The sequence below is a fragment of the Malaclemys terrapin genome, chromosome 1 (assembly GCF_027887155.1).
Source record: "Malaclemys terrapin pileata isolate rMalTer1 chromosome 1, rMalTer1.hap1, whole genome shotgun sequence".
Lineage (NCBI taxonomy): Eukaryota > Metazoa > Chordata > Testudines > Emydidae > Malaclemys > Malaclemys terrapin.
Window position 1 is genome coordinate 38,932,828 of NC_071505.1, and position 27,964 is coordinate 38,960,791.

At 41.6% G+C, this 27,964-nt stretch overlaps 1 protein-coding gene across 1 annotated transcript in view; it reads right to left on the reverse strand.

Moving 5' to 3' along the window:
* Nucleotides 1–12,532: 12,532 nt before the first annotated feature.
* PLXNB2 (plexin B2) overlaps nucleotides 12,533–27,964 on the reverse strand; it is a 337,927-nt gene continuing 322,495 nt past the window's right edge. The window contains exons 32-38 of the mRNA XM_054022660.1: nucleotides 24,240–24,394; nucleotides 23,671–23,831; nucleotides 22,847–22,994; nucleotides 21,452–21,516; nucleotides 19,742–19,817; nucleotides 17,651–17,725; nucleotides 12,533–14,420 (exon numbers count right to left, since the gene is read on the reverse strand). Coding sequence (XP_053878635.1) covers nucleotides 14,316–14,420; nucleotides 17,651–17,725; nucleotides 19,742–19,817; nucleotides 21,452–21,516; nucleotides 22,847–22,994; nucleotides 23,671–23,831; nucleotides 24,240–24,394 — 785 coding nt within the window. The 3' untranslated portion in view covers nucleotides 12,533–14,315. The remainder of the gene's footprint in view (nucleotides 14,421–17,650; nucleotides 17,726–19,741; nucleotides 19,818–21,451; nucleotides 21,517–22,846; nucleotides 22,995–23,670; nucleotides 23,832–24,239; nucleotides 24,395–27,964) is intronic.

Genomic DNA, 27,964 nt, shown 5'->3' on the forward strand with positions numbered 1-27,964 from the left:
GAAATTCCAAGAAACATCCTCAAGGCAGTCTTACAATTGCCAGCATCACCACAGACTCAGACGCAGCTGCAGGAAATATGCAGCTTTTTTATATCCCGTGGATTGGCATCCATGCCCTGTAACCGATGAGTACAATCTTTAGCTGAATAGGACATAGCCACAGGAAAAGAAAGATTAAACGTATCAAAGGATACATTTTTCATTGTGCTCCTTTCTTGTTGTAATAGATTAAAGAAAAATAAAGTTTTGTTCAGCTTTCAATTTTGAGGAGAATTAAATAAGCCAGAAACATTGGTCAGAATTAGAGCACTGAAAAAGGGATTTCAAAAACACAGTGTGTGGTTTGTGGTGTTTTTTTACTTCTTCTTACAACAAGCAATTGAAAGCTATTGTCCTCTGCTGCACTGAAGAATTGGATTTTCTCTCTGAAGTGTTCAATGTATTAAGAGACGCAGGCGCGTTGAGATCTTTAAAAAAACCCTTCTCCTCTGACTGGTTCAATGGTAAATCAGTTGAAAGGCAGTAAGAATATAAGAACATGTGAGCAAATTAAATGGTGCTTAGCCAGTTAGTTATGGCTGGTGTTTTGTTCCTCTCCCCGCCCAAGAACTACACATTTATTGTAACCAACATTGCCTATACTTTGGGCATAAGACGACCCTAAATGAGTGGAATGGGTGCAATGCTATAATACAGAGCAGCAGGTTGTGACAAGGCTACGCATCGAACGACTACATTGTCTGTGGTATGTGGAGCAGAACTCCATGTCACCAACGTGGGACAAGGATGGGAAAATTACTCAGAGGTAATTCTGTTTCTTGGAGTCCTCCTCTTTTTTTTCCTCCTAGCCTGCAGCAAATTCCAGACTCCAAACATTATAGCAGTACATACCAGGAACCATGGAAACAAGGAATAGCAAAAGGTAGAAGATATAAGGCAGACGCTGTCCACCAGCTCCTTAGTAAATTTTAAATCCATCAACTCCCAATTGAAATAGGATCTTCCATAACATAAAGGGAGGAAGGGAGGAGGGCTATAATAGAAGGGACTCTGACAAATTGAATTACTCTGAGTAATTTTCCTTATAATTTGCTCCCTCTGTTCCCATCCTGCGGGAAATTCCAGACTACAAGTGGACCTAGCAAGCTGTCATGTATTTTTTCTACACGGTAAGTTGCAGGGCTGCTATTAGCCTGTCAAGCTTCTGTGCCAGATATGGACTGGCTACAGAGCTTCCTTCCCAAAGAGATACACGTCAGATGTGTTCACTCTACCATCCTTTAATGTTCTGCCAGGAATTGCTGAGATTAACTTAAATAAGACTCTAGCATGCTAATTAAATGCGTGTTACACAAATTGCCACCTAGTGGCTGAATAGTATAATACAGCTTAGGATTCCATTACATCTCCCTCTAAGTTCTACATTCTTACTATTTAGAAAATGTACACTATCACGCTGTCTTTGAAGCTCAGTATGGATCAGTCTATTAAGCATCTCTGAATTGTTCTGGTTTTCTAATGACATGACCCGAACACACAACAACTTGGTCATCTGGCTGTCCATTAGTTACAATGACTGGCTATGGTCAGTTTGGAATCCTTGAGTCCTTCTTCTTGTGCTGCATCTGCCATCTGTAGAGTTTGCTCTGTTGATTGTTCTTTCTGAGGAACAAACTGTAGATGTCGACGGTTTCTGTTGAACTCTCTGCTATTGGTCTCCATCACAAGAGCAATGACAAGTGCTGATGACTGTTGGACTGATCATCACCTTATTCGATCCACAATGAAAATTAAGATGGCTCCCAACTGGAGGCTGCAAAAGAAGCAGGTCAGGTGCAAGTTGAAGGTTCAAGATTTGAAGGAACCTATTAAGCGTGTCCACTCCCAAGCAGTCTTAGAAGCAAAGCTCCCATCAGAGTTTCCAGAAGAAATTGAGGAACATTGGAGCCAGTTGAAAGCAGTAATCATCAATGCCTGTGAGGAAACTATAGGCTACCAAACCAGAAAACATCAGGACTGGTTTGACGAGAATGATGCTGAAATTGAGCAACTCATCAATGAGAAGAGAATGACATTTCGTGCTTGGCAGAACGACATAAATTGTAATATAAAGAGAAGCCCATGCCAAAGCGAGGGCGGAAGTCCAATGTAAAACCAGACAACTCAAGAACAATTGGTGGACTGAGAAAATGCAAGAACTCCAACATCTTGCGGACATCCACAATACATGTGGTTTTGTTAGTGCCACCAAGGCTATTTATGGGCCAATTTGCCATGGTATGAATCCTCTTCACTCTAAGGACGGAACCACACTTCTGAAGGACAACAAAGCCATTAATTCTTGCTGGAAAGAACATTTTGAAGCTCTCCTTAACCATAATTCTATGGTTGCAGATGAAGTCCTTGAGCAAATCCCTCAACGATCATTTAGGGATGAGCTCGGAGATCCTCCCAATTTGAATGAGGTACACAATGCCACCAAGCACATGAAGAACAACAAGGCAGCAGGTTTAGATGGGATCCCTGCTGAAATCTTTAAAGACTATGGACCAGAGCTAATTTGGCAGCTTTACCTGCTTATCCTTAAAATCTGGATAAAGGAGGAGATATCCAGTGAAATGAGGGATGCCCTGATTATCCCCTTTCTTGAAGAGGGTGACAAAGTGGATTGTGAAAATTATTGTGGTATTTCCCTGCCATTGCAGGCAAAGTTCTGGCACGGATCCTTGCAACCTGCCTTCTGCCCCTGTCAGAAGAAATTTTACCGGAGTCTCAGAGTGGTTTCCGACCATGTCGTGGAACTATGGATAGGATCTTCACAGTATGGCAGCTGCAAGAAAAGTGTCGGGAGCAAAACTGACCACTGTACATGGCTTTTATTGATCTAACTAAAGCCTTTGATTAAGTGAATTGCCGTGCCCTCTGGACTGTACTTTCTAAGATTGATGTATTTATCAGGACATCCAATGTCCTAAAATTGCTTCATGATAACATGAAAGCGACTGATCTGAGCAGCACTGGCTCCCAGAGTTAACCTTTCAAAGTACAAACAGGAGTCAAACAGGGCTGTATCATCACTCCAACCATGTTTGCGGTTTTTATTGCCGTCATTCTTTACCTAATTGCCGGGAAGTTTACAGCTACTGTTGAAATCATTTACAGAATGGACAGAAAGCTGTTCAGACTTAGCAGGCTGAAAGCCAGGAGTAAGATCTCCACAACATCTATTATAGAACTTCAGTATGCTGATGACAACGTAATCTTTGCCCACTCTGAGAAAGACCTTCAAACTAACTTGAATGTGTTTGCCAATGCTTACACATGTTTTGGTTTCACACTTAATATCAAGAAGACTAAAGTGCTCTATCAGCCCTCTCCAGATGAGATAGTACATTCCCCATCTATCAACATCAATGGAGTGGCACTGGAGAGTGTCAATCATTTCCTCTACCTTGGAAGTCATCTTTCATCCAAGGCAGATATTGATGCAGAAATTCAACATTGCCTGAGCTATGCCAGTGTAGCTTTTCTTGTTTACGGCACAGGGTTTTTGAAGATCACGCCACTCAAACAGACACCACGCTTCTTGTTTATCAAGCCATTATTTTCCCAACACTGTTGTATGAGTCCAAAACTTGGACAACCTATAGACACCACTTGAAAGTCCTTGAGAGGCACCATCAATGCTGCCTTCGTAAGATTCTGAAGATCAAATGGGAAGACAGGCGCACGAATATTAGTGTTCTGGAAGAGGCAAAGACCACCAGCATCGAGGCAATGATCATCTGTCAGCAATTCCGCTGAATTGGTCATGTTGTCCGGATGGCCAGACCATCGCCTCCCAAAACAGGTCCTGTTCTCTCAGCTGAAAGGATTGGCCTCATTAGCCACCTGAGAACCCATAACTCCCATGGAAGATGATCATAGTCGGTAACGAGTGATCGTTCTTCATCATCGTTGGTCTACATCGCATATGATCTGGGCACTGAATTCTTTTTCTTTACAACAGCTAAAACTGTCCATCCCTTTACTCTATCCATTTGTCACAAACAGGGTCACCATCTTCTAGACCTGGCATTTCTCTGAGTGACCTCAGTTGTAAAGGTGTTTGTAAGTTCTTTTTGCTTTTTTATCCAATTTGGCTACTCTCTTCATGTCTGGCCACTTTGGAGCTAGCTTCTTTTCCAAAGTTGGAACAGTAGGTCTGAGTTGTCTTCCCATCAGCAGCTGTGCTAGACTATATCCAATAGCTGCTATCGATGTTTATATATAACTCAGAAGAACAAGAAATGTATCTTCCTGCTGTAGGATTTTCTTGGCTGTCTGTACTGCTCTCTCAACCTCTCCATTCACTTATGAGTAATGAGGGCTACTAGTAATATGATCAAAATCATATTCTGTTCAGAATGACAAATTTTGCCACAGTGAATTGTGATACGCTGTCCTTCACTAGTCATTCTTGAATACCGATGTGAGCAAAAGTGCATTTCAATTTCTCAATAACACTGATATGTTATGTCTTTCAAGTACTTTTGTTTCTATATATCTGGAAAAATATTCCAATATGATCAGAAACACCTCTACCTTGATATAACGCTGTCCTCGGGAGCCAAAAAAATCTTACTGCATTATAGGTGAAACCGCATTATATTGAACTTGCTTTGATCCACCGGAGTGCGCAGCCCCGCCACCCCGGAGCACTGCTTTACCGCGTTATATCCGAATTCATGTTATATCAAGGGTAGCGGTGTAATGATGTCCTTTGAATTTGCATAAATCTGAAACTAGTCTTTTCCAAAGTCTCTCTGGTAGGGGTGTTTGTACACTGTATGGTTCAGCATTGTCTCTTATGTTGATCTGCACTGGATCTCCTTTCAAAAGTCCAATATCATCAAATCCTCCATCAAGTTCTTCCACATTTCTCACTAGGCCCATCACGGCTGATACACTGTGGCTGAGAAGGTTGTTGGTCTTTAATCACATGCACTCTGAATGCATAGATTTTGTCTTCATAAGTTGTTTCTGTGCTGAACTGGCCCAGGTAGTTCAGAATACCTCCAGGGCTAGTCAGAGCTATGGCAGGTGACATCAGCTCTGGGAGGAGGAGAAGGTGATTGTAAATCCCTTCTGAGATGACTGACATCTGCTCCTGAGTCAATTTTAAAGTCAATAGTCTCTAGGCAGACTGTCATCACATGCGATAGATATTAGAAGCAATGGGTCTTGTCTATAATAGGAGTCAACTCCCTGGCTGCTTTGGTGATCAAACAATTATAAAATGTCCATATTTTGTGCTTTTATTACACCTTGTGCCTTTGGCTGGACACACCATCTCTTGGGATATGAATTTTTCCACAGGAGACTTGTAGCACTCATGCTGCGTCTAACAACTTCTAAGCTAGTTTCTTGTTTTTCCAAGTTGTTCTTGGTTTTGCTGCCTCACCAGTTCAGCCTGCTTTGCTATTTGAAGGGTTAAGTCTGTTTTTAATTGTAGCTGCTGTGAAATATTTTTATCTGTTAACCCAGTAAGAGCCTGTCTCTGATATTTTCATGTTTTGTTTCATTTCAAAGTCAGCCAATGCATGCAGAGCTCTTATGAAACATTCAGCATTTTCCTCCTGGTCCTTGAATTCTCTGGTGAAAACATGCCCTTTCATAAACCACATTTCTCGGAGGTATAAAGTATGCATCAGATCAGGGCCGGCTCCAGGCACCAGCTTAACAAGCAGGTGCTTGGGGCGGCCAAGGGAGAGGGGCGGCATGTGCAGCAATTCAGGGGCGGCAGGTCTCTCACTCCCTCTAGGAGCGAAGGACCTGCCGCCAAACAGCGTTTTTTTTCTTTTTTTTTCCCCTCCTAATTGCCACTGCCGGTCGCCATTGCGAACGTGGCTTTTTTTTTTTTTTTTTTTTTGCTTGGGGCGGCAGAAATGCTGGAACTGGCCCTGCATCAGACATTGCCAGAACCCTTTCATAAGCATTTTTGTGACTATCTTCAGGAAAGTCAAAGGATTTAAATATATGCTTTGCCTGCTTCCCTATAGCATAAATTAAAGAACATACCTGTATATCTTCAGTTTCCTTATGAAGTTTTGCAGCAATTCCCAATCTTGCAAAATACTGCTTCCAGTCTGTCCATTGTGAGGGTTTGTCAAAGTTGAAATTCTCAGGGGCATTGTAGGGTAGCACGCTTATTAGATCCTGCAACATTTGTTGTGTCCCATCTCTTTCCCCACACCCCTTCTCAACCTTTGTTCTGTTTTCCTTCTGTGTCTGTTCTTCTCTGGCACTAGTTTACTTCTCACCCCATGTCATGTACACCTTGTACATGGCAGGCTGCAGGACTGCTATTAGCAGGTCAGGTTTCCATATCAGATATGAACTGGCTACAGAACTTCCTTCCCATAGAGATACACACTAGATGTGTATCTAGTTGTGTTCGCTTTAAGATCCTTTAAGGTTCTGCCAGGAATGGCTGAGGTTGGTTTAAATAAAGTATGTTATAGCTCCATCTAGTGACTGAACAGTATAATACAGGTTTCAGAGTAGCATGCCATTACACAAGCAGTCCCATCAGAGGAGGTTGGCTTACATAAGAGGCAGCTTGGAAAACTTCAGGAGCTAAGTTTGCCTGGTATATCCACATGGGAAATTGAGATGAAATGGAGAGGCAAGAACTATGATTGACCCTGCAGAAACCTAGTGTGGTGACCTGAGTGCAGGACATATTCTGGCTAGATTGGCCCTTCACTAGCAGTGTCATACCCATCTGTTCACAAATCAGATTAACACAAGACTTTGCCAATGACTGATGGGGACATGGCAGCCAGAAACCCTGAGCTTTGGAAACAGACATTCCTGTTCTTCTAAAGGGCAATATACAAAGTACATAACAGTTCTCTCTACATACATACATTGAGAGAGAATAGTTCTTTTCAAGGGTATATAGATTTGGATAGGTGGTCAGCAGGATCATTCACATCGATGGCCAAAACCCTTTAAGGGCAGAACTCCTGAGACAGCTGGTATATCAGTTTGTCAGATGAAAAAAATAAAGAATGGGGGAGTTAAATTAGAAACCTCCAGAATGGCAAATGGAAGTTAAGTGAGCTACTTTCAGTCAATATTTGCAGGAAACATTTCAATATCTGTCCCCATGGTCTCTGGGGCACAGCAGGTCTGACCAGTTGTGGAAAATGTGTCTGAAAATGACCTGCTTAAGGAAAACTTAGAGCTATAAGGGATTGGTAGCAAAAGCTCATTGGCACTGTGAAGTCCAAGACAGCTGAAACCGACTCAGAGAGCTTTCACCCCCTTTTCAGCCTGACTAAAACACACATACAGATGTTTGACAGTTTGGAAATATGCCTATGTGAATTTATGAATTCCAGTTTAAGTTTATGAACGCTGTTCATCCCCTTACTGATGCCTGTCACTGTATCCTTGTATCATTACTCCTGTGTAAGGGGAGGGAAGAGTCTGGCACTGGGCGATCCATCCCTGAAGGGAACAGACATTAAAGACCATCAACAATTGAATAAGCTCGCCCTGTCAAGACAATGGAGACTACCAGAGAGGGATGTTGAAGCCATAGTCGATAGAGGGTTGGAGAATGGGAAAAAAAATCCAGGGGAAGGACAGGAAGAGTCAAGGTGTTAAACCTGCTGTTAAAACTAAAGGGAGACCCTCTCTAGCAAGAGACCCCCAGAACTGGACTGGGCAGGAGGATCCTGGACTCCCTGAAGAACACCAAGACCCTTGGAGTTCTCCAGATGGGTGAGGAAACTGAGGCAGAGTCTTTGTTGTTTTTACCTAGGTAGGTCTCTCTTGTGCTTTGTCTAGGAGTATATAATACTTTCACAAAAAGAATATATTAAATGGCTCTTTAATCTAGCTGAGAAAGAAACAATGTCTGGAAGCTGTGATCTGACCAATTCAAATCAGAAATTAGGCTCGAACTGTTAATAATGAAGGAACAAACACTGGAACAAACTGCAAGAGAAGTGGTGGATTCTCCATCTCTTGATATCTTCAGATCAAGACTAGATGCCTTGCTGGAAAAAATGCTTCAACCAGACAAGCTATTGGGTTCAAAACAAGGGTAACGGTGAAATTTAAATAGCCTGTGATACATAGACAATGTTGTAATGGTCCCTTCTGGCCTTAAACTCTACAAATTTATGAAAAGTGTGTATAGTTTAAAAATTCCTTTGCAACGCCTGTCACAAAGTCCTTGAAGGGTTAAACTGGAATTCCCACAAGGGTGGAGCTCCAGAGAGGGCATGCTTACATATATAACACCGTCCTATAACTTTAAAATTAAAAAAATATCCCACATTTAATCAAGAATTAGCAATAGCTAAATTGTATTGTTAATTACGGTTTTTAAAACAAAACTTTTTCTCAGTCAGGACTTTCCACAGAAGTACAAAGTGCTGGTTTCTGCTGGATGAAAGATCTTTGCCTAAGCAGGTTTTTCTACTTACACTAAGATCCCAGATACTTTCTCAGGTTGCAAGAGCTCTGGCCTTTTGTGTCGGTCCAGTGATGGATGCCAAGATGGCTTCTTCTCTCCTCTTGTATCTTCCCAAACTTGCAATTTTTAAATCAAGGTTGGCTGTTTTTCTAAAAGCTCTGCTCTAAGAGTTATTTTGGGGAAGTTCAATAGCCTGTGTTATACAGAAGGTCCCAATAGATGGTCACAGAGGTCCCTTCTGCCCTGGGAATCTATGAATTCTTCCCGAGAGAGCCTTCTCAACGGGGCATAGAGTTCTGTTGTATGGAATGTACGGGTTAATCAAAGGTGTTATGACCCTGTCACTGTCGAACATTCAACGGTGCTAAACAAGGTTCAGGGCTTGGTATACAGAAACCTCTGTCTGCTTAGTGCAATGGCAAACATTATTAAAAATCATTTTAGCCTTTTATTAAAGCTGCAGGAAAAAAAGGAAAACCAGTTAAAGCATTTGAAATGTAAGGTATTAAATAAGGCTCATTTAAACCCTTTGTTCCCTTTCCCTTTCACTGGAGACAGTTTTTAGAAGGAAACTGCCCCCTCCACACCCCCATTTGACAGTCTTTTAGATAGTATTAAAGACGGTAATTACTGTCCTTTTTGTGGAAAAAATAAGTTAGTTGAGATGGGCTGGAGCTGTTATTACAGTCCAATCACATTTCCTAGAAGACAAAACAAGACAAACACAAGAGGGGAGAGAAAAAAACCAGCAAAGAGAGAAAATGCAACTACTGTTTCTGGTGTTAACTCTCACTTGCAACCTCACTACTGGAAAAATACAGGCCTGGCATTTAGTCTTATTAGCCACTCGGAGACCTGGCAAATTCATACCAGCACCAGGTTATTTAGGGCATTGCTTTTAGCTGTCTGTTTTAGTCCGAGGCTTCCTCGGAGGTCTGGAGAGGGAGGCCGATGGTCCTTCTGAGGCTCCAACCACCGAGCGAGCCCCCACCGGGGGCTGTGTCCGGGGCCACGGTGTCCACTGGTATCATTGGGCCAGCCACGGGACCCGGTGCCACTGCACCTGCTGTGGCACTGGTGGAACTGGCTGTTCAGCCTGGCTGGCCTGGCCCATAAATGGACGGATATGAAGGGAGGCCAGGCTGACATACGACTTGCTGCTGTCCCAGGGAAGCGGTGCCGGGAGCGATGCTGACATGGAGGATCGGTACCATTGGTAACAGCTGCTCCGCGATCAGCTCCAGCGGCGGGCCCGTGACAGTGAGAGGCCAATTGGTGCCCGGGGATGCCGAACGGGAATGACGTCGACATTCATGCCGTGACTGGCTGCGATAGCTCCTCTGAGATGAGGACTTTTGGCATCGTCTGCCTCAGTCTCGTCGGTGTTCGCTCCTTGAAGTGGAGTGGTGCCGAAAGTCTTGGTCAGACGGAACCTAACCAGACAGCCTGGTGGGCATTGAGGACAATCCACGTGGACTTTGCTCTGAACGGTCGCCGGGTGGCGAATGGCGTCGGGAATGTTCCCTCGACCAAGACCGGGACTGAGCTGGGGGTGACTGCGGAGATCCCAGTGGCGGCTTGCCTCTGGAGCGCGGGACTGACATCGGTGGTGCTCCTGATACCAGCATGGACATAACATCCTGGGGTGCCTGCAGGGCCTCTGGTGTGGAGGGTATCTGGACAAGCCTGCTCCGAATGGGCCGGGCTACTCTGCTCGACTTGAGTCGGAGGCCTAGAGGTCGGTGGGGATCGAGGACTGCTCGACATGAGTCTAGCCTCTGTCCCAGGTTTACTCCTGTGCCGCAGTGCAGAAGGCCTCTTCCTAGCCTTCTTGGCATGCCCTGTGAGCATGCCACGGGGAGCAGTACTGACTGGTTGATGGCGCCAAAGGATCGCTGTGCACTGACACTGCGGTGCCTGGTGCCGACTCGGAGCGGCGCACCGGAGCCAGGGTCAGGGTCGACTCCATCAGAATAGCCTAGAGCCTAATGTCCCTTTCTCGCTTGGTCTGAGGCTTAAACAACTTGCAAATCTTGCAGTGATTGCAGAGGTGGGTTTCCCCCAAACAGCGTAGGCAGTCACTCAGTGGCACAGATCACCTACAAGTGTCGCACGACTTAAAACCCAAGGCAAGGGGCATGCCCCGGCCCGGGCGCTCTAACTAAAACGAACTACAGGCACCATACACTGAACGAACAAGCAGTTTTGGAGACGACCCACAGCAAAGCTGGAGCAGAGCAATTCCGAAGCACCTTCACTGGCAGCAAGAAGGAACTGAAGGTGCGGGGAGCGCTCAGTGCCCCTTATACTGCGCCATGGAGGTGCCACTCCAGGGGTCGCTAGGGCGCTCCCCTATGAGTACTGCTAGGGGGGAAACTTCCAGCACCAGTGCACGCGGCGAGCACGCACACCTATTGTGGAATACACATAAGCAATCACTCGAAGCAGCTGCTAATGTTGAGACAATATTTAAAAAGGGTAAATGGGATGACCCAGGTAATTATACACCTGTCTGTCTGACATCAATCTCAGACAAGATAATGGAGCAGCTCATACCAGACTCGATTAATAAAGAATTAAAGGAAGGTAATAAAATTAATGCCAATCAACATGGGTTTATGGAAAATAGATCCCAAACTGATTTTTTTTTTTAAATGAGATTACAAGTTTGGTTGATACAGATAACAGAGTTGATATAACAGATTTCTGTAAGGTATTTGACTCCGTATAGCATGACAATTTGATTAAAAAATTAGAATGATATACAATTAACATGGCACACATTAAGTGGATTACAAGCTGGCTAACAGATAGATCTCAAAATGTAATTGTAAGCAGGGAGTCGTCATCGAATGAGTGTGCTTCCAGAGGGGTTCTTCAAGGATCGGTTCTTGACCCTATGTTATTTAACATTTTTATCAATGACTTGGAAGAAAACACAAAAATGCTAATGCAGTCCTTGGATACATAAACTGGGGAATCTTGAGTTGGAAGGTTTTTACCTCTTTCCTTGACACTGGTGCAACCACTTCTGGAATACTGTGTCCAGAGTTCAAGAAGGATGTTGATAAATTGGAAAGGGTTCAGAAAAAAGCCACAAGAATGATTACAAGATTAGAAAATATACCTTATAGTGATAGACTCATGGAGTTAAATCTATTGAGTTTACAAAGAGAAGGTTAAGGAGTTACTTGATTACAGTCTGTAAGTACATAAATGGGGAATGAATATTTGATGAGATCTTCAGTCTAGCAGACAAAGGTATAACAAGATCCAATGGCTGGAAGTTGACGCTAGACAATTCAGACTGTAAATAAGGTGTACATTGTTAACAGTGAGGGTAATCAATCAGTGGAACGGTTTACCAAGGGTCATGGTAGATTCTCCATCACTTGCAATTTTTAAATCAGGGTTGGATGTTTTTCTAAAAGATGTGCTCTAAAAATTAGTTTGGGAAAATTCTATGGCCTGTGTTATACAGGAGGTCAGATTAGATGGTCACAGTGGTTCCTTCTGGCCTTGGAATCTATAATCTGTGAATGACAAAGATGATTTGGGGAAGTGGCCAATGGATCCACTACTATACAGATCCACAGATCTAAATCCCACATGTAAGGGGGGGTCATGCAGCCTTGGTTACTACTATAGCCCACCATAGCTCATGGACAGCTGCTCTGCATCGTCACCTAATTGGAAGGTGAGGAGAGAGAACACCTTCAGATTCCTTGAGCAAAGCCAAGTTACTTAGCAGCACTTGCCAATTTATATAAACTGGCTCTACATAGTTTTCAAGTTTACTTTCAAATCCCTAAAAATGTGTACATCTTGTGGGATTTCACTATGGGATACTGCATTGCATCCTCTCTTTTCAAGGGTGTGCTCATTTTCTGAGCAAATAACCACCAACTGCAGAATACATTGTACCCTTCATTACCAACCACAAGAGATGCTTCTGTAATATCACCCTTTGGAGGAAGCATCTACATTACTTTAAATTCCCTCCCTTCTTCCCCCAAATCCCAACCTTGATTCAGTAAAGATCCTGTGACACTTAATGGAAAAAAAAACACATTGTATTTGATTTACAATTAACAGGATTTACAAATAATGACAAAAGAAACATATTAGCAATGACAATATGATGGATGCCTTTGTTGATCAGGGAGTAGCAGGCACAGTGTTTTTGATGCAGCATTCTTATGTACCTCAGTCCTAAAAAAATGGAAAATAACTTATGTCCCAGCCATGCTGAGTAATGTCTATAAATGGATGCAAAAAAGTCTGTTTTTATTTTTTTAAAGAACTGGATTGGGATGGGAAAGTGACCCTGTGATGAGACCTTTGACTTTTAGAAAATTAGTGGAAGGCCATTCAATTCACAAGTTTGAGGATATTTTCAAAAAGGATAAAAATCAACAAAAGTTAAACTCACTGTAGGACAGAAAACGGGGAAGAGAGAGATGGCAGCAGAAACTGCAGCATCTTGCCAAGAATCAGCAGAGTTCAAGTGCTCATCAGGCAAAAAAGCAATAATGAAAGGGAATTTGTGCACATGGCAGAACTACATTAAAATGCTACTTGAACTGCCAAAAAACTGAGACAAGAATGAAACAAAGTTCTCGGATGTGCAATACAGCAATTGAAGAAAACGTACCTAGCTTTTCAAATTGTATAGAACTTATATTGTAAATACACCTTTTGACAAGTATTTTTAATTTTCACTGCTATTGGTTATGATGTATATTCGATCAAATGCAGCATTCCAAGGCTTGATTGAGTGGTATTTAGCTATATGGATATAAGATTTTTCTAGTATCATTACTAGTATTTTATATCACAAGTACAATAAAAAAACAAGTGGTAGTTTTTCTAGACAGTTCCAAGATTCAAATAAAAAGAACCAGAACCATTCTGATACAAGATATTATACATAACAATCATGTTAAACAGCACACTCTTGGCAAGCAACTAATTACAGGCATTCTGCTGGTCATGTTTTTCACAAAAAAAGTCATTCAATAGCACATAAATATTTTTTCTGATCTGCTTCTCTTTACAAAACCGTTCCTCAGATTCACAGAATTAATACAAGTAAGGCACATTAGTATATATTGTAAAACTCACAATAAAAATAAAAGGTTGTAAAGTTTTAAGGGATAATTTCCTTTGCAGTGATTTCTGAATCAAATTGGAAGTTATCATCAGAACCTTTCCACAGGGGTGACAGAACTGTATTACTCCCATCACAATGAAGTGTGGTGGGTATGATAACACGCATTACCATGGCCAGGAGTAGCTAATTTACTGAGAAATAATGTATGGTACCAAAGCCCATCCCAAGATCTTAAAGAAAAATCATAGCAGACATGTCATTTACTATGTTCATCGTAAGCATAATATAGCCAGTGATTTCCAGAGCTATTCGGAAATTCATTTCCAGTTATCAACGTAAGAAGGGATATTGCATCTGTTTCTTCAAATATGCTACCATTTTTCCAAGTACAAATATTGCTTAAAATATAAAGGATGCTATAGTATTGAATTTACTTGCATAATGATTCTAAAATGCTGATGTTTCAGATTGTACTATTTGATTAAATGAACTATAATTCTCCCCCCAAGGATGCTTTTCCCCACAGATGATTCATTTACACACAACACAGATTTTAATTAGAAGCATAATTTACAGTAAAAATTCTTTACATTACAGCTCTGCTATCAAAAACATGAAATCTTTCATTTAAAGTTGTAATTATACATTAAAAAATAGAACACTATTTCCTTAACAGGAAGAATGAATTTAAACATCTTCAGATCAGATTTCTTTATTGTGGCTTTTTAATCAAAGGTCAGTCACTTTATTCTCTAATGCAGCTGCTATCTGCTGTAAACGGAAGGCAAGCTGCATTTTTTGTGCAGCTGGGTCCTCTTCAAGTGCATTTATGATCTGGAAGAAACAGAAACAGAATGCTCAGAACGAGTCAGTCGGCATCTAGGTTGCTACACCAAGTATTTAACCCTACTTTAGTTTTCAGAGTGTATCCATGTAATAAATGATTTTCCTTCATTGTGCCCCTCTGCTCCATTCTTCCAGTGAAGATTCTGTCTCCAGCCCTTTATCTATATAGGTTTTTATAATATCTCCCATCACTGTGGTATCGGAGTGACTTTAGAAAGTAAAATTGTAGATTTTTAATATACTACCTATAAACAATGGAGCATTTGTTTAATAATGATTATTTATTCCAATAACAACTTTTACTTCTGTGCACCTTTCATCCTAGGCTTGCAAAGTCCTTTACAAATATTAATCAATCTCCACCCCCGAGAGTTGTGCACTGTACTCCAGCTATTACTGACTGCAGGATGGCTCATGGTGGCCGCAGCCAGCCAGCATAGATTAGAGAAACTCCAAGGCTGTTCTGAATTAAAAAAGAACCTCTAGAAAACTGGTCACAAAGTCAGGGAGTTGTAGGTATCTCTTTTATGGCTTTTTCTGGATACAACTGAGAATCTTGTTCAATGTCTTATAGTCTAAATAGCATGGAGATGGCCAAAGAGTGGTATCCTACAACGTGGTATTCTACGACATGGCCTAGGATATGCAGAATACATGCCTAAGAACAATCCAAAGAGACTAATTATAAAAGCTTGAGATGGAAGAGGCAAATAGGTCATTTAATCTAATTCCACTTGCTGTGAAAGGGCTGTTCCCAAAATACATTTCCTAGGGCTTTTAATGTCAAATGTAAAATGTCCCAAACAATACCATTTCCACCACATTCCTTTGGAAACTACCTCACAATCTAATAGTTTGTTGATAGGGTAATGACATATAGTAAAAATGTTTCTTTTAAAAAAATTACCTTCTGAACACAAGTTATAAGTTGTAAACAAACAAAAACAAAAAGGACTTTACTTATGTTTAAATGCCAATTTATTAGAAGTGCAAGAACTTTAAAAATCCAGATCCTTGTCACTATTTAAGCTTTTTATTTACATTTTGTCCTTCTTTCAACTTAGATAATGAAAAATCATTGAAGTCAGTATCACTCTTGTTAATTGTTTCTCTTTTAGGGGCTTACTGTTCCCTTGCAAGGTTTAGGTTCCAAACACTGCAGGAGACTTGTCTAAAAACCAATTGTTTTTTAAACATCTTAAACATTTTGTTTTAATGTAGAAACATTTCTGAGACTTAGATTTTATAAACACTTATTACAAAATTTAAATTCAGCCAAATTTAAGTGGACATCTTTCCTTTAAATTAATCTCTTTCCATCTAGTTTTAGCTCCTTTGCCCTGGCTAAATCTCCTTGGTGAATTTTTTAACTAACAAAAAGAGCGCTCTTCATATACTTATGGACAATTAAAATGTACCCACTTAGTCAATGTCACACACCACACAGATCAACACAGTGCACTGCATACGGGGAATGGTAGTTTCAGCGTAGAGGATGAGGGCAGCTACAAAATACTGCAATTTACGCAATTTAAATTTTTCACAGAAATTAAATTTGCTTTGTTTAATGCAAATGTGCTGTGGGCAGGTTGTCAGCATGGCTCTCTGGTAGAATACCCATGGTACTATACAAGTGCTACTACTGTGCAGTTCTACCCAAAAGGAAATTCTCAGATCTGCTGTTCTACAGCAAAAATGTTTAACATGTTTAGCATTTTTGCTGGCCTTCAATTGAGGGACTAATCTTCAGCTGCAGCCCATGCATGAGTGGAGACTGCAATTTAGGAGTGGAGATACAGGGGCAAGAAAAATGTTGCTTTAAGCTTCTTTTATACTTCTTAATCCTGGGCTTTCTGTATACCAGGCCAGTCAATTGGTGTAACATCAAAGGCTGCTCTAAATTACAATGGTTACCAGTGATGGGGCATTGCCATGAGCTGGGCCATCTTGTCCTTGACCATTCTACATACACCAGTCACACCCCTGGGGCTGGCACAGGAACTGCTAAGCTGGTTCTATACCACTGGGGGATCCCTGTATACTGAATTAACCCTCCCATGTTTGGCTATGCCAACTTTAAAGTTGCTTTAGGCTGGTGGTGCTGTGTAAAGCAGCCACAGTGCAGCTGAGGATGAGGCCTGTTGCCTTTAATACGAAGCGTTAGTAAAACCCCAAACTGCACTTTGGTGTGGGGCAAATGGACTAGAGAAATCACATGTGCCAAGTTCCTTTCAGATTCAGCATCTGTTCTTATTGGCTTTGATTTAATTCCAAGACTTTCTAGAGACATTCATCCCCATGGAAACCCTTGAATGGAAGTTTCTTTCTCCTTTTTTGTTCTCAGAGTAAAACTTAGAGACCCGTGGGCCATCTACATCCTAGTGTGTTTTCTTCTCCTCAATAAGGCTTCTAGGATCCAAGACAAACGTTGGATAGAATCCAAGAGTTTGCTTTTGAATCAGCCCATAGTCAAGAACTATTCTACCCAAGTTTACCTTAGTCAGGCACTTCGTTTGCGATGACAAAACAGAGATTGTAGCATGCATGTAAGTTGCAAGTAGAATTTAACTAATAAAAAAGGCACTCTTCCATCTTTACAGGCAAAACAAGTTTAATGGACCATTCCCAATATAAAGTACTGAGATTTGACACTCAGTGTATCTTCTACAATTGCTCTTTTCCTGTTGGCATTGTTAGGTTGCAAGTAGGATGGGAAGAGCACTGAAGGGTAAATGATACTGTTAGTTAAAAATACATCATTGGGGAAAAAAAGCATTTAATAATCAAAAAGTTCATTTACAACAATGCACTTTTGACCACTGAAACGGCCATGTCATGAGTGCAACTGTAAAGAGAAGTTGTGGGTTCATTGTTTAGCACTGCCCTTACCTGATTATCTCAGAGTATGTCTGCACTGCAGTTAAAAACCTGCGCTTGGCAGACAAGCTGATTCAGGCTTAGGCTAAGAGGCTGTTTAATTGCAGTGTAGACATTCAGCCTTGGGCTGGTGCCCGGGCTCTAGGACCCCAGAGTTCAGGCTGCAGTCCAAGCCTGAATGTCTACACCGCTGGCGCGGACCAACTGCAAGTATCTAGCTGCAGGATAGACACACCTTGAGGATTCTCAAATCAATTATTTGGCTTACACTGATTTGTAACCATTACGACTAGTCTCTCCTAGCATATTAAATATTTATATTATTCAAATAAGGAACTTACCTCATCGTAGTATTTGTTAGTATACTGGTAGAGCTGGTGTAGAGCCACAAGTGTATTTAAGGAATCTGTGTGCGCCTAGTAATTTAAAATAAAAAAATGTCAAAATACAGTCTTGGCTATTTAACAATCATAACCAAACACATACATAAATACCAGGTACAGTATAATTCTTTTTGCAGACTCAAGCTTTGGATCTTAAAACATTAGATAGGTGACTGGATGGGGTTGGAAGAGGGAGGGAGGATTAGACATCTTGTTTGATGATTTTCAGCATTCATATGTCAAGATTTTCCTGCTGCAGCCTTTCCAGCCAGCACGCAACTCTCCCAAATAAAGGAGGTGGAAAAGTATTTTGAGTTACAGTATTAGTCAAACAACAGATTTAGGATCAGACACATCTGCTAACTATATGGGCACACATTGGTGAAACAGTTAAAATCTGTATAGTGTTCAAGGTACTTCAGATTGGTTCTGTCAGTGCCACATGCATATGAAATCCTTTTCTTTCAAGCTTTTTAACCGTTTGAAACAATTCACACAAAGCTATAGCAAAGGTGAAAGCCATCAAGGCTTGGAGCACATGTGCATTTAAAAGAATCATTCAAATTATAAAGGTGGTAGGAGGGCTTCTAAATCATCATTAAGGCTAAGATCTTGTCATGGGTATTTTTTTATTGAAGTCAGGGACAGACTGCGGGCAATAAACAATAAATCATGGAAGCCCAGAGACCCACTGGCCCGGGCTGAAGACACAGAGGTCACCTAAAGTCATGGAATCCGTGACCTCTGTGACAGACTCATAGCCTTATTCATCATATAGGGAGAATTTTACACTATGTCTTTTCTTAAAAATATAAAACCTTTAACTCCTCTAAAGGACAGGTCATAACCTAAAGAAACTATCACCTAAACACATTGGGCTTGATTCTCCATTGTCATTGTACCCCACTATAGTCAGATACACCTGTGCAAAGGAAATGCAGAGAAATGCTGCTACCAGTGTAAATGACTACCCAAGGTACAGGAAAAGGGAGAACCATACCAGTTCTTTCTTGATTTTATACTAGTGTTCCTTATAAAGTATTTCTAGGTCTAGTCAAAACCTTTTGAATTTTGCTGTCATTCCAATTTGGAACAAAACAAAAAATTCAAAATTCCCCACAGAACAAAAATTCTGCAAAAATTTTGTTTTGGGCCAATCTAAATAATTTGTGTACCACTCTCCGCTTTGGCCGGGGCCAGAGTTGGGGCTGTGCGCCCCCTGCATCTTTGGCCAGGGCCGGAGCAGTGTGCCCATCCCCCTGTCGATCCCCTGCAGCTTCGGCTGGAGCCAGAGCCACTGCTGTGTGCCCCTGCCCTGTGGATTCAGCAGGATCTGGAGCCGGGCTGTGCCCCCCTCTGGCAATAGGGCTGGGGCTGTGAGTCCCCTCCATGGGGATCCAGGTGTCCTCCTCCCCCTCCCCCCCTTTCACCACCCCCTTATTGGTTTTAGTAAAAATCACAGACAGGTCAGGACTCCCGTGAATTTTGTTCATTGCCCATGACCTGTCCGTGACTTTTACCAACATTAACCACGACAAAATCTTAACCTTAGCAACAGATTACTCCACATCAACGTAACAAAAATTAGTAACATAAGCCTCTCTTGCCTTGCAAGAAATCCCTACACATACACATGCCAGTTCATTTCTGGGATCTTTCAATTTTGCTGTGGCATTGCACTGTGAACTCACAATCACTGTGTTAGCCATCAATCTCTCCAACACTATAAACAAAACCAATCAGTAGGAAGTGCAGAATGAAAAACTATTCAACAGCACTGACGTTTTCCCACAATAAGTATGAAAAACCAAACACTCCTCTGGGTCAGTTAAAATGTGTTTGAGACAGTTACCACTCTTGATAGTCTTATCATATTCTTATAAATCAACATTTCAAAAGCCACATAAAGCACAATATATTATGTCTAACCAAGAGTGTTTCATAGAGGTGTGGCATTATTCATCAGATGTTAGTAGACACTGTGAACCCATGCAGAGAAGACAATGAAAACTAGTATTTTCAGGACGAGAATGCTTGTTTCACACTTACCCTGGAAATCTCTGCTAAATGAGTATTCATGTCCTGGTCGCTCACTTGCACCATCTGACGAATACCTTTGTAGTAACTGCAATGAATTAACATAAACTTTCAACTGGGCACAATGGGGACGTAGAGGGAGGCAGGGGACCCAGGCCCACACTGGAGCTGGAAATTTGCTCTGTTGCTCCTCCATCATGATGAAGTGCTATAACCCCGTGCACTCGTTGGCCCCCGCACCTTCACAGTCCTTCCAGTGCCCATGGTCACCAGGCACCCCCATCCCCCGGTGAGAAGTGGAGCAGGGGGCACTGGGAACCCCCAGTCCCCAGGAGGGTAAGGGGATTGGATCCAGATTTTGGTGTTTGCTGGGGAAGTGAAGACACAGAAGGAAGATGGGGTGTGGGACTCCAAGACCTATCTCACCCTGGTGGGGATGGTGCTCTACGGCCTGACTGCCTCTCTAGATAAGAGCTAAGGGTTAGATTTGGGGCAGAGACAATGTGGAGGGAAGAGCATGGGGCTGGATGTGGGGCAGAAGGAGGGGAGTGTGTGTACACCTAGGTGCAGGGAAAGTGAGGGTCTGGGTATAGCAGCTGTGGGGGGCTGGGAGCAAGGGACAGAGCTTGGGTGCAGGGCAGAAGAGGGAGAGCTCTGGGTCCCCTCCTTAGGAAGATTCTGATTGCTCCCCGGCTTTCACTTAACATGAACTGCATTAGCAGTTTAATGGTTAGACTATATTTTGATTTTGCGATTATTTTAAACAGCTTTCCAAATAATAATATAGTAGTAATTCTACCACAACAGACCAATGGTCCATTTAGCTATTCTGTCTCCCCCTAGTCATTTGTGCCTAACATATTAGAGGATGGTGCACATCACAAAACGCGTGGTCCCATACTGTGCAATGCCCTACTATAGGAAGAAATTTCTGGCATCTGGTAGTTCTCTTATGCCTTGAAACTTTTGAAGACCTAGGCTTAAACTCTTTAGCCTGGCTAATGCGACTCTTAATGCTATTTTTATTCATAGAGATCTCACCTTTTTGAAACTAAGTAAACTTATTACCTAAGATCAGAAAATAAAAGGGAGGAAGATATATTTTTGTTGAAAATGATTTTAGGGTTTAACCCTAGCCAGTAGTGGAAATCTGAACAATTAGACAGATTGTGTAGGCAAAATGGGAGCCCTGGGGAAATTACACATTTTGGCTGTCTCTTTTTCAGGTAATTTAAAATTAAGTGCTGCCAATAACTTATAAACACATACATAAGATCATAATCACGTTTCATTTCAACATTTATCACCTAGCTACAGGGCTGGCTCCAGGCACCAGCTTCTCAAGCAGGTGCTTGGGGCGGCCGTTCCGGACAGGGGCAGCAGTTCCAGGTATTCGGCGGCAATTTGGCGGATGGTCCCTCACTCCGCCTGGGAGTGAAGGACCTCCCGCCGAATTGCCGCTGAAGATCGCGATCGCGGCTTTTTTTTTTGGCTGCTTGGGGCGGCCAAAACCCTGGAGCCGGCCCTGCCTAGCTAAGGGGATAAATACCATGATTCTAACTTTTTCAAGTGTATTTTATTTATCGATTTTCAGTGTTTGAAATTTAGGCCTTTTCCCTCCAACGTTAATATTTTCATGGGTAATATTGCTGCTATGCTTGTACACAGAAGCTTAAACCAAGTGACCAAGAATAAACACAAAAAACTTCTCTATATACTTACTCTTCCACCATTTTCTTATAGTTAGAGATCTCTTTTGCATAAAGTAATTTGTTACTTGGAGAATCCTGGAAAATATATAACAGGCACATTTTGATTATCTAGGAAGACTCTATCCTCCAGTTTAGTGTTAATGTACATAATTAAGGCTATGTTTTAATCACGGGTATTTTTAGTAAAAGTCACCGACAGGTCACAGGCAGTAAACCTGTCCGTGACTTATTAAAAATACCGGTGAATAAAACTTGGGGGGCGGAGGGCTGCCCAGGGGCCCTGCGGGTGCTGGGGAAGGATGGCCTGGTTGCTTGGGGCGGGGGGGAGAGGAGGGCAGCGGCGCATGGCCTGGGATCCCTGCTGGTGCTGGGGGTGTGCGGGCGGAGAACCTCAGCCCAAAATCCCCGCTAGTGCTCCCCCACCCCGCCAGCAGCAGCAGAGTTTGGGTGTGGGAGGGAGCAGGGGTTGGGGAACAGGACGGGGTGAGGCGAGCTCTGGGCGGCCCTTATCTGGGAGGCTCCCCGGAAGCGGAGACATCCCCCTCGCTCAGCTGCTAGGCAGAAGCATGGCCAGGCAGCTCAGCGTGCTGCCTCCGCCTGCAGGCACCGCCTCCACAGCTCCCAACGCAAAGCCAGTGCTCTGGGTGGAGGCAGCATGCAGAGCTGCCTGGCCATGCCTCCACCTAGCAGCTGAGCGAGGGGATGTCGCCACTTCCGGGGAGCCCCCCAGATAAGCGCCGCCCAGAGTTCGCCTCACCCCATCCCGTGTCCCAACCCCCTGCTACTGGGGGAGGGCATGGGGGGGCCCAAGACTGTCCCAGCAGCGGCCAGGCACAGCAGCTGTTGCAGAAATCAGGGAGGTCATGGAATACATCACTTCCATGACCTCCATGACAAACTCGCAGCCTTATCAGAATACAACAGAATATACCTTATACAAGGCTCATCCCTTTATTCACTTATCAGTATATGTTCATGCACTTTTTAACTTCTTTTGGATATTACTCCTACTTAAACCATCTTCCCTCAGCCTATGGATGGGAATATTTACATCATGAAGAGAACTACGTTTTTCATAAGACATTATTATTAAGTTTTAAAAATATCTCTATACAATTGACACAAAATCTTTTTGAATTATGGAAGACCTGAAAAAACTGATTCCTAAATTAGATTTCTCTAAAAACTTTGGGGAACACCACTGTGATCTTATTCACACTGTAAATGTCATAGGGTAAGGTTAGCTACAAACTTTCACCAAACCTATTAAATGGCCAGATACTAACTGAGTGATAAATTTAAGGGGTTAAAAAGAAAAAAAAAGATCTATCCAGAATCTTCCGGGAGTATGCATATTGTCTGTCAAGCATGAACATAGCCATGGTGTGGAATGTAAATCACTTACTCTGCTTAATTTGTGCTCTGTTCTTGTGCAGGCATCCATGAAAGTCTGTGCAATGACTGACAAGGAAGCATCCACTACTTCATGAACGTGAACATCAAAGATAAAATGGGGATTTTTCAATATGTTTACCCAGAATCTAAGTGGCAAACTGCAAAGCAAGCAAAGAGATAAACACACCCTCTTACACAATGAACATAATACAGGAACCAGAGTCCAGAAAACTAAAATGTGTACTTTGCATTTGATCTTCTGAGTACATTTTAGCTCATTTATGCATTCAAACTCTTATATGAAGAACTACTTATTGTCTGGTTTCCCTGCTTAAAAACAAAAGCATGTACGTGTCTTACTTTTATAGAAAGAGGAGGAGAATGATTACACTTCCCAGAACTCCTCAAGATGGTGTGAGAAAACAAGTGTAATTAGAGAGCATATGCGTTACTTTTATGCCCTTTAATCATCTGGTATGGGTTTGAATTTTAATAGTTTAGCACAGGTCCCTTTGCCTCTCACTGTTGGTAACTGGGAGCATTACAGGAAATCCCCAGCTCTGGGTACACTAGGGAGAGATGACAGATAAAAGATAAGAAAATAGAAGGTTTGCAGACAGTTATACTTAAGTAGCTTCGGCTCTATTTTTGCATTTTCTAGCCTGATGGGTAACCTCTTTGATCAATGTAAATAATTGTTTCAATTCAATTCAATCCATTCTGAATTACAAATTTATTTCCTTTCCACTTAGATCTGTATTTAGAGTACCAGCATTGTTCGTGATTACAGTATTGTTTCTCTTCAGTCTAATTACTATTTTGTTTGAATCCTACCTATTTGTTTTCCAGATATGAATGGTATCTTCATCCTTGAGCTCATGTTTTTCTGCTTGCTCATCAAGAAAGTCAAAGAAGTATTTCACAGCTGGTGGCACGACATGGTTTGAGTTGAGTACACTGTGAAAAAAGTTATCTACAAATTGCTGAAGTGTACCCTGAAAGTGTATAAAAAAAAGGAAAATGACATTAAAATTGAGCCTGCAGTACAAATGTTGTGTTATCCTAGATTTCTCTCTCCACTTTACACTAATACTTTGTGTTCTGATCATAATCATTGAAGGCCTTGGCCCAGAACTCTAAGGACGCATGATGACAGGCCATGACAAAGGCAGATTTCTCCTGCAAAACATAATGTCCTTTCCAACAGCTAAAATAGCTGAAGAAGAGCTCTGTGTAAACTCAGAAGCTTGTCTCTCTCACCAACAGAAGTTGGTCCAATAAAAGATATTACCTCACCCACCTTTGTCTCCCTAATAACTCAGCATTTACTCATCTGAACCTCACAAGGCAAGTTAACCAGCTTCCTTCAAAGAACTGCCTAATAATTTAATAGTAAACCCTACCTTCACAGACAGAAGCCTTGTCAGGTAGATTTCTGTAATAGCTTTGGTTCGTTCTTTTTCTTTCATACTCCCTCTTTTCGATTTGCCTTCATCAACTTCATCTGCTGGCCGAACTAGATGCCAGATCTTATTTTCATCTTCCAATAGCGCATGCCCTAGAAACAACAATTGTGATAAAATAACATTAAAAAATATAGTATATGTACATTGTAAGAGACTGAGCTCATTTAACGCACAGATACCTTGTTTTCTTCCACATGTGTAATATTGTCAACTTACCTTCCTTCTCATTCAGGGGATTTAGATGACTTCACTCCTGCCTAATGCACACAGTACTCCATATGAACCAAATCAAAGTGCTAAAGTCCTCTATTCTACATAAAGTGAAAGAGGAACTCAAAGTTGCCAGGCACATGGCCAGCGCTTATCGTCAAGAGAGAAGAATGGAGGATTTCTGCACTCAGGGGGGACCACAAGAAAAAAAGAAACGCAAGTTTAGTCATCTTTGCAAATTACAGTACGGGTGTATCTGGAGATCCACATACTGAAAGACCGGAAATGTATCTACAGGGCCGGCTCCAGCTTTTTTGCCGCCCAAGCGGTGAAGGTGGGGAAAAAAAAAAAAAAAAAAAAGATAAAACCGCGATCGGCAGCACTTCGGCAGCAGCTCTACCGCTCCGCTTCATTCAATTTGGTGGCTGGTCCTTCCCTCCGAGAGGGACTGAGGGACCTGCTGCCGAATTGCCGGCGAAGATGCGGACATGCGGCCCCTTTCCATTGGCTGCCCCAAGCACCTGCTTCCTGCACTGGTGCCTGGAGCCAGCCCTGTGTATCTAAGTTTAGTTCAATTAGTACACAACAGAATAAATGTACTATCTGTATTCAAATGTGAGAGTCTATGTGAATACCCAAATAAAAATTTCAGTGCGTCTGGGTATTTCTTGCAATAAGCCAAATTGACAGTCAATTATTTAAATGTGCAATTAATTTCCTTCTTAAAAAAAAAAAAAAGAGAACGATAACTCAGTGCAACAAACTTTATTAATGCACCACTATGTCTGAGAATTTAAATGCATAAATGTGATTCAAAATTATCCTTCCCATAGCAGCTATAACTCAGTTATATTGCACACATATATTTATATTAAGGCATAAAACTTAACAGTAATGAAAAATAATATGTGCAATGGGGCTGAATTGCAGGTTTTATGGGAAGCATAAGTTTGAATTTCTGAAGACTTTAGTAGTTTTAAATGCTCAGTTATGCATATGGGCCTGATTCACCACTGCATTACTCCAACCTTCCATGGATTTCAGAACATGTGTATACTATTACTTTAATGGAACCTTAAGGATTCACTGTGGAAAAGAATTAGGAAATGCAAAATTAAGTTTCCCAACAGCTACTCTAACTCAGAATTTTATGGCATATTTTATATAACAAAAATGGAAATATCGCATAAGCAGAAAGAGAGAGAGTTCCATATGTGCAATCTGGCCAAGGTAATGTTTCTGTTGGAACCTGAACATATATATTCTTGTGTGATATTAGTTATGCAATCAATTTTCCTTTATGATCATTTTTGCCATTTAATTATATTTAATTTTTCCCTCATTCTTAATATTTAAGTGGGCTTAATTTGACTTTGAATTTAAGAGATTTGGGGGTAATAAGTTCACATGTTACTGAGGTAAATGGGGTGACAAAATATTCATTCCCACCTTTGCTGCTGCAATTATTTCACTGGAAATAGAAAAAAAGCTTTCATTTTACGCTGGAGCAACTATGACTTCACAATGGAACAAGATACGAATTTAATTATTTTTAGGGCTGTCAAGCGATTAAACAAATTTATCGCGATTAATTGCACTGTTAAACAATAATAGAATACCATTTATTTATATTTATTTTTGATTACAAGTATTTGCACTGTAAAAAACAAAAGAAAATAGCATTTCAATTCACCTAATACAAATACTGTAGTGCAATCTCTTTATCATGAAAGCTGGACTTACAAATGTAGAATTACGTACAAAAAAAAAAAACTGCATTAAAAAATAAAACAATGTAAAAGTTTTAGAGCCTGCAAGTCCACTCAGTTCTACTTCTTGCTCAGCCAATCGCTCAAACAAGTTTTTTTACATTTGTAGGAGATAATGCTGCCTGCCTCTTGTTTACAATGTCACCTGAAGGTGAGAACAGGCGTTCTCATGCAGGGGTTGCTCCAGGCACCAGAGCAGCAAGGGCGTGCCTGGGGCGGCAAGCTGCGGGGGGGCAGTGTGCCGGTCGCTGTGAGGACGGCAGTCACAGGCCGCCTTCGGCGGCATGCCTGCGGGAGGTCCGCCGGTCCCGCGGCTTCAGTGGCAATTCGGTGGCGGGACGTCGAAAGCGTGGGACCAGCAGATCACCCGCAGAACGCCGCTGAATCTGCGTGACCAGCAGACTGCCCGCAGGCGTGCTGTCGAAGGCCACCTAACTGCCGTGCTTGGGTTGGCAAGAAACAGAGCTGACCCAGTTCTCATGACACTATTGTGGCTGGCATCACAAGATATTTATGTGCCAGATGTGTTAAAGATTCATATGTCCCTTCATGCTTCAACCACCATTCCAGCGGCCATGCGTCCATACTGATGACAGATTCTGCTCGAAAACAATCCAAAGCAGTGCGGACCGACGCGTGTTTATTTTAATCTGCCATCAGCAGAAGGTTGATTTTCTTTTTTGGTAGTTCGGGTTCTGTAGTTTCCACATCAGAGTGTTGCTCTTTGAAGACTTCTGAAAGCATGCGCCACACCTTGTCCCTCTCAGATTCTCGATAGCACTTCAGATTTTTAAACCTTGGGATGAGTGCTGTAGCTATCTTTAGAAATCTCATATTGGTACCTTCTTTACGTTTTGTGAAATCTGCAGTGAACGTGTTCTTAAAATGAACAACATGTGCTGGGTCATCATCTGAGACTGCTATAAGCATGAAGGGGCATACGAATGTTTAGCATATCTGGCACATAAATACCTTGCAATGCTGGCTACAAAATAACCATGTAAATGCCTGTTCTCGCTTTCTGGTGAGGTTGTAAATAAGAAGAGGCAGCATTATCTTCTGTAATTGTAAACAAACTTGTTTGTCTTAGTGATGGGCTGAACAAGAAGTAGGACTGAGTGGACTTGTAGGCTCTAAAGTTTTACATTGTTTTGTTTTTGAGTGCAGTTATGTAACAAAAAAAAATAATCTACATTTGTATGTTGCATTTTCACGATAAAGAGATTGCACTACAGTACTTTTATGAGGTGAATTGAAAAATACTGTTTCTTTTCCCTATCAGTTTTACAGTGCAAATATTTGTAATAAAAAATAATATACACTTTGATTTCAATTACGACACAATACAATATATATGAAAATGTAGAAAAACAGCCAAAATATTTAGTAACTTTCATTTGGTATACTATTGTTTAACAGTGCTAGTAAAACTATGATTAACCGCGATTAATTTTTTTGAGTTAAATCGTTTGAGTTAACTGCGATTAATCGACAGCCCTAATTATTTTCAAAATCTTAGAATTTTCAGAATATCATAGAATGCAGCAAAAATTACTGGTGAGCTTCTCTATTGTGATACTTTTTCAGTGCCTGTTATTTACTTCTAAATAGATGACAAAAGGCAGTTATAGTGAAAACTACCTTTTAACTAAACCAGCTGCCTGATTAATGCACATACTTCTA